This window comes from Phalaenopsis equestris, unplaced genomic scaffold (genome assembly GCF_001263595.1).
Source record: "Phalaenopsis equestris unplaced genomic scaffold, ASM126359v1 Scaffold000761, whole genome shotgun sequence".
In the NCBI taxonomy this organism is placed as follows: Eukaryota; Viridiplantae; Streptophyta; class Magnoliopsida; order Asparagales; family Orchidaceae; genus Phalaenopsis; species Phalaenopsis equestris.
Window position 1 is genome coordinate 3,952,266 of NW_018165201.1, and position 8,374 is coordinate 3,960,639.

Sequence of the window (8,374 nt, forward strand, 5' to 3'; positions counted from 1 at the left end):
CATTGAGGGAATTTCACTGTTGATTTAATTAAGGAAGCATGAACTACGTCTCGGTGCATCCTGGTGTCTAGTGTCTTGATCAGTTTATGAATCAGGGTCAAGTGCCAAGTTTAGTTATTTATTCAAAAAATAGGTGGATGAACGCTCACTTAGGGTGTGCACCTAAAGTCTAGGAATTTATGCTGAGAATTAGGTGGATGGGTTCTCACCTAAGGTGTGCTCCTAAACTCTAGGAAGACTATGCTGAGGATTAGGTGAATGAACGTTCACTTAAGATGTGCTCCTAAAATCTAGGAAGACCATGCCGAGGATTAGGTGGATGAACTCTCACCTAGGGTGTGCTTCTAAAGTGTAGGGTGTAGGAAGCCTAAACCAAGCCTAAACCGAGGACTAGGTGAATGGGCTCTCACCTAGGGTGTGCTTCTAAATTGTAGAAAACCTATGCTGAGAATTAAGTGGATGGACTCTCACCTAGGGCATGCTCCTAAAGTTTAGGAAACCTATGCTGAGAATTAGGTGGATAAAGTCTCACCTAGGGTGTACTCCTAAAATCTAGGAAGTCTATGCTGAGGACTAGGTGGATGGGCTCTCACCTAGGGTGTGTGCTTAAAGTCTAGGAGGTCTACACTGAGGACTAGGTGGATGAACTCTCACCTAAGGTGTGCTCATAAAACTTTAGGAAGTCTACTCTTTAACTTATGCTCTTTAACTTATGCTAACTTATGCTTAAGGTGATTTAAGTTTTTCTATATCTTCCAATTAATTAAATCATCAATTCCCATCTTTATAACTTAACCATGTATAAAGAAGTAAAACAAAAGAAAGATGAAGTAGACCCACTTTCAAAACTAGTAAATTAAAAAACGGAGAAAACAATAATTGAATCGGCCTAAAAACATTCAAACTTTTTTTAAAATTGTAACTAAATCGGCTCTCAAGAAGAGTGTTTAAATCTGCTCCAAGACAGTGTTTTGGTCGGCCCAAAATAGCATTTAAATAGTTCAAATCATCATGTAAATTATTGCTTAAATGATGCCCAAAACCTTGCCAAAACGGTGCATAAACAACCCCGAAATGATGTTTTTAACGCCTCCAAAACAGCATTAAAACAGTGTCAAAATGGTGTTCATAATATGCCTTTGATGTCTCCAAAGTAGTGAATAAAACAATCCCAAAACATCCCAAAATAATGTGCGTTTAAATTGTGACCAAATCTCCCTAAAAATGTTTAAAGAGTTGCAGCGCAACCAACCTAGACTAGTCCCAAAACAGTGAGAAAACCTTCCTAAAAAGATACCAAAAAAAATTGCAGCGAAACCAGTCTGAACTCGTCCCAAAATAACCCTCAAACATCACTTAAATTGCCTCAAACAACTTTTTTTTTTAATGGACCCAAACAACACTTGTAGAAACTCCAAAACAGTGAAATCGAAGAGCCAAAACAATATTATTTAGTGCTTCCAAGCAGCAACAATATGACTCGAATACGACAACATTTAACTCTTCCCAACAGCAGAAATACAGGACAAACAAAATAACATTTTATTTTTCTAAGACCACAAGTTTATAAGACTTAAAACAGCATCTATGTCATTCCGAAAATTTCAATTCAGCAAGTAGACATACAAATACTGAAGCTTATGTGTATTGTAAAAGATAGGTAAATGCATTGTCTTATTGCAAAATAAAATATTTGAGTGTTATGCATACTCATGTTAAAGTTTGAGGCAATAGACACATAAAAGTACGTGAATTGAGTGGATGTGTATGCAAATCTTTCTAACTCCTAGATGGCATGTATTGTATAAATAAAATGAGCAGTATAGAAATAAAACAAGACTTCGTTACCCAATTACTGTAATTACTGAGGCCTAAAGAAGTTCAGTGTTCCTCCTACTCGTCAGAGTGTGGCAGAGTTTCGAAAGAGAACGAAGGTGTTCTGTCGAGAGCAGATGGAGGCGAATCAAACATATACGGGAGGGCTAAGCGGCTTCGTGCATAAAAGAGGCGAGCAGCGATTTGGATATGGACGAGGGGCGAGCGGGGCTTCGATCGAGACAAGAGAGGGCGAGCGAGAGTGGGATCGAGCGATCTCGACGCAGGAGGGCATGCGGGGGGGTCTGGCGAGGGGCTTCGGTGCGGCGGAGGGCGAAGCAGGCGTTTCAATCAGTGGAGGGAGCGAGCAGGAGCTTCGGCTAGAGCTGCTGCAGAGGAGGAAGTCGTTCGGTTCGCAGAGCGGGGGGGGCGAGGCGAGCAGAAGTTTTGGTCGGTTGGGGGAGTCGAGCGAGGCCCGGTGCTTTGATCGTCGGTGGAGGAAGAGAGGAGACGGGGTCGAGCGGGATGTCTCGTTCAATGTCGCAGGGGGTCTTCGGCGAGAGCCTCAATCAAGTCGCAGAGGAGCGGGCGAGCTGAGGAGGAAGAAAAGGAAGCGAGATTTTCAATTCAATGCAGGGGAAGGGGGGGTCGATCGCACACGAGCAGGAAGTCTGGAGGCGGGGATCGAGCGTGTTAGAGGGAGGCGGGAGGAGAGCGAGTCTCGGTGCGTGAGGCAGAGAGGGGGAGAAGGCGAGCGGAGGAGTGCGATCGAGCAGGGCCAACCAGGGAGGAGCAGATGAACAGGAGCTCGGGAGAGGCAAAGGAGGAAGATTCCGGAAGAAGAAGACGATCCTTTTAGAATTTGAGCGGGGGAGCCGTTATGCTAAAACTTTGGCGGGGACTTAATTAGTTTCCGTTTAGGAGCAGATTCAAAAGGAAAGTCTTTAACTTTCAATTAAAATGAGATTAAACGTCTATTTGAAAATTTGATCAAATTTGATCAAATTTGAAGTTCAAAAATTTAAAATTCAAAATGTTTAACCCTCGGTCAGCCCGAGTCCGGCCCGAATCAAACCCGAGATGAACCTAGGTTGAGCCCGGGCCCGCTCCTGCTAATGTGCATCGATTTTCGTGTTATTTGCTTGCGTACGAAACCATAATGATATGGGTGTCATTCCTAGCTAAAGTTGACGTTCCGGACGCGTTGGAGCAGTCGTTTCATCATCCGGGGTCGTCCGGCCAAGTTTGCCGTCGGGCGAGTCGATTCAAGCAAAATCGTGTGTGGTGCAACGAGTGCGTTGCTGAGTCACCGAGGGTTCACCTAAGGTTGTTTGATCCTATAGGAACTCAATTTCGAGCTCTCTACATGTTGGTCTTTGGCCCTTGAAACTAAAAGTTGAGTGCTTGGAACCACTCATGCGAGTTCTTCACAAAAATGAGTCAAGAAGTGACTTGAAGTTCTACGGGAGGTGGGCTCCATTGCTAGTCCGCTAGAATGGTCAATAAGAACTCCTAAAGCTAGATCCTAGGTTCTAAGAGTAGGAGACTAAGACCTCACTAAAAATGAGATCAACAACCTAATACATATGTATACATACAAACATCGCAAATGATTAATCACAAATCAAATCTTATATTGAATCTCAATATACCACTCTATGTCCGAAAGTAAAAATCACTTTCTTTGGATTCTATATTATGCTATCTACGCATTAATTCTATATTATATTTTTATTCTAACAAATTATCTTAAGAATTAATATAATTATCCTAGAAAATTTCATAAACTATATTCCCCCTCCCCAACCCACTACCCACAACACACACACATATACACACAACTCCCTTCCCCTTTTTTGTTTTCATTCTCATTTCTATATTAATCCATAAATTTCATGAGAGAATAGAAAGAATTTGTCATATAAAAAAGGATTTGCAAAGAACTATTAGTAAAGATTATCAACAAAGATCTGGAATTGACTATTAGTGCAAGTAAACCTTAAGGCATTTGTTTGCTTTGGAGATAAAAAGCATGATTCGAAAACAAAGAATTTAGTAAACTCTGGCCTTTTGTTGGGTGAGGTGAGAAAATAATATTGGTTTTAAGTAATACTAAAACCATCAAACTCTTTGAAATATGATTATTTCAATTACAAGTAAAAAAATAGTTAGCACAAAATCATAATTTTCTAAGAACATGTAGCCAAATGAGTCATTACAATAGAAGAATGTAAAAATCATGTTAACAAGTAAACAATAACTGAGCATTTAATCGGGCTTTTACTTAGATATTGATTGACTAGAAAACCTGTTCGTGATTCTATTATATGAAGCTAAGTAAATTCAAAAACAAAAATGTATGATTAGATCTGGTATGGGCTTATTTGTTAAAAAGGCTGAGCTTCAAAAATTATTAAAATATTGCTTAGTAGCTAGACAAACAATTAGAGACAAAGTAACAACTATGTTGGTCTATTTCATGTGAAGTCATCAAAATAAGCATTCTAATTAAGAAATGAAATATGTAAGGTTCGTAACAAAACACCAAAAATGAATCTTGCAAAAAATTGTTTAAATCTACTTTAGGACCACAATATGGATATCAACTAATTTTTTAAACTTTGGACATCCAAGTATTCCTAATTTAAATTTAAACATTAATGTCTGTTCTCCTTATGGTTTAGATCACCATGTATTGTGCAGTGACTGGGAGAGAATATGTGAGACTCATTACAATCAAATAAAGTGAGCCTAAAAATCAAACTATAAAGAAAACTCATTCTTTGAAAGCAACAAGTTTGATGATAAATTTAGATAACAAATGTAGTGTACAATCCATCAGTAACCAGCTCAATTAGAATGATTTATGAACTAAACTCTGCAGTGTCTAAATGATCTTAGAATCAAATACGGGAAATGGTCAATCAAATAACCTATAATATAGAGTTAGGCATCAAAGAGATTGTGTTTGCTGAATTTTTTTGCAATACAACATGACTTCGTATGGCTATAAGTTGCTGACAGTCAAGAAAAATGTGAAGGGAGAGAGAGAGAGAGAGAGAGAGAGAGAGAGAGAGAGGAGGAGAGAGGAGCATCTATCCGCAGGAATAAAATTTATCCAAGGATCACAACACAAAATTTTGTCAGCTTAACAGCAATAAAGCAATACCACAGTTTGTTATTCGGAGGATAAAATCTTTAAGAAGAAAATATTTATGGAGTTTTACAGGCAAAAAGCATAAAATGGTACACAATGACTGAAAAAATATAATAGTTCCTTTCATTACAAAATATATATATATATATATATATAAAATAATTAACATACCATTCCATCATGAACAGCATCTAATGTGAGGCCCTTATACAGCACACTCAAACGTAATGATAACCTGATCCTTTTTCTTCCTTTTTCTTCCACCTTATCATCGCCAACTTCCATAACCCTACAAGCAACGAGTTTCCCGACATTGAATGTTTTAGGGAGTATAGATGGCACCTGAGAAAACAGAGGAATTTGATCGTTATAGCTTATCTTAAGCTAATTGAGAATGATGGCTGATAATTTTTTTATAGAAGATAAGGAAGCTATAGTTTCTTGAAAGTTAAGCATACTGATGGTTTTCATAAATGATAAAAGCATGCGATGAGTAGAAATGTCAGCAATGGTAAGGAAACTTTTTTTAAAGAAACTCTAAATAGTTAAACATAATGAATATGTTATATTGCAGCCAGGTTACTCCAAAAACTGATTTCCTCAACAAAAAAATGTTAAAAAAACATTTGCATATTAATATCTAAAAACTTGTACATGTCGTGACATGAACCAACTCCAATCTTGAATCACAAAATATAGCATCAATGGACGTCAGTTACCTTATCCTCATTGTCCGCAAGCATGTCAGAAGCATCTTCAGCATGAACAAAGCCTCTTAGCTCACCTGGAAGACTGATTACAAGATCTTTCAAATTAACTTCAGTAATCACACCCCAAAGCTTCATTCCAGAAGAAATATTCTGAAAAGAAATGTTGGAAGATGAGAAGCTGCTAGGAGAGCAAAAATTCCTAGCTATTCAAAAAAATCTTAATCTCAAAAAGCACAGAATTGAGCAGCAACTATACAATAATTCATATCATACATCAAGATTAAATTAAGTAAATATAACAGGAAAGATAAATGGTACAAGACACGGTTGCCAGCAGCCTAGCTAAAAAGAAAGAGCACTCATAATGCACACTAATAGTTTTAAATTTAAATTCTTAAGAAGGTAAGACAGTAATTATTGTGACAAATTTCATGCAGCAAGGTAACTAGAAAAACACTACTGAAGGATGTGCTCACATGCTCTTCCTTCCATTTAGGTGGGCTAAGAGATTCATCCAAAAGGTTGACTTTACGGTGTCCATGATGATCTGTGAAAAAAAAAGGCATCAACAAATACATGAATTTCAGAACCAAGCATTCATGATAATCTATAAAACTGCCAAAAATGAATGAAATCGCCCTCTTTTTAAAAGGGAAATTTTCCTGTAATGTTATCCTGATTGGAATTTGAGCATGACAACTCTAAAATCTATTCAATTTCTTCGAAGATGAGGGCATCGCATAACAATCAATCAAAACATACGATAGGCTCGGGTCTAAATAAATCCATCAGCATTGAAATGTGCCCAGATAAAATTTTTGCCATGCCAAAAAAACTCTTCTCTTTTTTTTACGCTAGCAGATCGAAACTAAAGTGTCACTTTGCACTTTGATATCCTCTGAAAATCTACTAATTCTTCGTAACAAGAAATTGTCAACGTAATGCATAAATTTCTAGACATCAGAACCTTCTGCAAATACCCTTGTGAAATAATGGGAAAAAGGATAAAAAAAAAAAATGAAATGAGAATATAACATCGCACACCACCAATCACCCTAAACAATAGCCAAAATAACATTAAAAACATGGTAAACTGATGTGAATTTTACAGTAATAGTGCACGCATGTCTTGCGATATCTGACAATGTAAACCTCCTAAACAGTGAAATCAAGCTTTTTTATAGAAGGAAATAATAGGATTATGAAAATGGTTTTATATTGCTCTAATCGCATTGACATTTTTTAAAAATACTCTATGGGTAGAACATGAAGTGGGAACCTCTCGAGAAAAGAGACTAAAAATGAGAGACAGGGATAGAAAGAAAAACCGCTGTCGGCAGAGAGACCTCGTCGTCGGATGAGCTTCTTTGGACGAAGCAACCGCGAACGTGGAACCGAAGAAGCCAGGGCAGCACGAGCAGGCATGTTTCTCAGAGGATTCTGCACTGACTCTTTGTAGGAGCTGTTTGGTTGCAAAATTTAACCTAAAATCTGCCAAATAACCGAAATTACAACTTCAAATCTTACAGAATCTCAAATCTTTCTCCTCCTCCCTCAAATTCAGCAAATTGTGACATTGCCAGGGTTTAGGGGCTGTTTGATAGTAGTATTTGAGCAGGATTTAGCAATGGCATGTTTGTTAGCCGGTTTTAAGCAAGATTTACGCAGCCTGCCAAACGGCCAAAAAGGCCTCTGTAAATACTTAGCTCCCGTAAATCCCAAAATGGCGCAGATTTGCGATGAATACTGGATTTACTAAATCCTGTGAATTGGCGGATTTAGTAAATCAGGGAGGAACGATGAGGAAGAATGGCGCGAACAGGCTTACCTTCCTCAATGGTTTCTGGTAGGGGAACGGGAGGATGAGTAAGATGGGAGTTTCGGCGGTCTCTGCGAACCGCGATCCCGTCCTCGCCTTCCCAGCTATATATGATGGCGATTGTATCGTGAAGCTTCGTTCATAAGTCGATGGTTATGGGCGAAACGGTAGGGGTAGGGGATTAGCGGGGGTTTTGGGAGGCGGCAGAGGGGGCGGATGGAAGCGAGGGTTTTGCCCAAAATAATATCTCAATGCTGATTAAAAATTTTAAAATATTTATTAAAAAATAAAATAATCTCTTAAAATTTGCGTGTATGTAATGAAATTAGACTTATCCATAAAATTTATTTTCAATGAGGTCACTAAAATTGTATGCTAAATGAATGATTAATGCTAAATGTGAAATTTTAGCTAACAAAAAAATAATGGTACAATTAAAATTTATAAATGTTATTTTATTTTTTACGTGAGTATTGATGTGTGTTAGGAGGTCTCCAATGATAAAGGGTTGAACTAGCATTTTTGAGTTGAACGAAAACTCTAGCACTGTTGACCTTACTTTTAGTTGAGATCTAGAAATTTCTTTAGTAGTCTAGGTCTAGCCATAGGATTTTCCTATAGACTAGTCTTAGAAAACTAGAAAGGGTACCCTCATCATTAGAAACTCAAAACTCTTCTTTTTACTCAACTTGAAGTTCCACATATTGGTCCTAACCTCTAATATTTGATAGGTAAGATCATTATGAGGGAAGCTCGAGAAGAGTTCCTATAGGGCTACTTGGCCTTAGGATTGACCCTGGGTGTTGACTTGGAACTAGGGTACACCATATCTTCACAATACATTGGTTTATGACTCATTCAGAATGGTTCTCT

General features: G+C 38.0%; 1 protein-coding gene across 3 annotated transcripts in view; it reads right to left on the reverse strand.

Annotated features, from left to right (window-relative positions):
- The window catches only part of LOC110030907 (rRNA biogenesis protein RRP5), a 74,447-nt gene extending 66,712 nt beyond the window's left edge, over positions 1-7,735 (reverse strand). The window contains exons 1-5 of one of the 3 annotated variants that reach the window (XM_020733888.1): positions 7,511-7,735; positions 7,029-7,173; positions 6,159-6,229; positions 5,692-5,832; positions 5,144-5,314 (exon numbers count right to left, since the gene is read on the reverse strand). In XM_020733888.1, coding sequence (XP_020589547.1) covers positions 5,144-5,314; positions 5,692-5,832; positions 6,159-6,229; positions 7,029-7,107 — 462 coding nt within the window. In that variant the 5' untranslated portion in view covers positions 7,108-7,173; positions 7,511-7,735. Of the gene's footprint in view, positions 1-5,143; positions 5,315-5,691; positions 5,833-6,158; positions 6,230-7,010; positions 7,174-7,510 lie in introns of those variants that run through there. The other 2 variants (XM_020733887.1, XM_020733889.1) reach the window with 2 other exon arrangements.
- Positions 7,736-8,374: the final 639 nt, after the last annotated feature.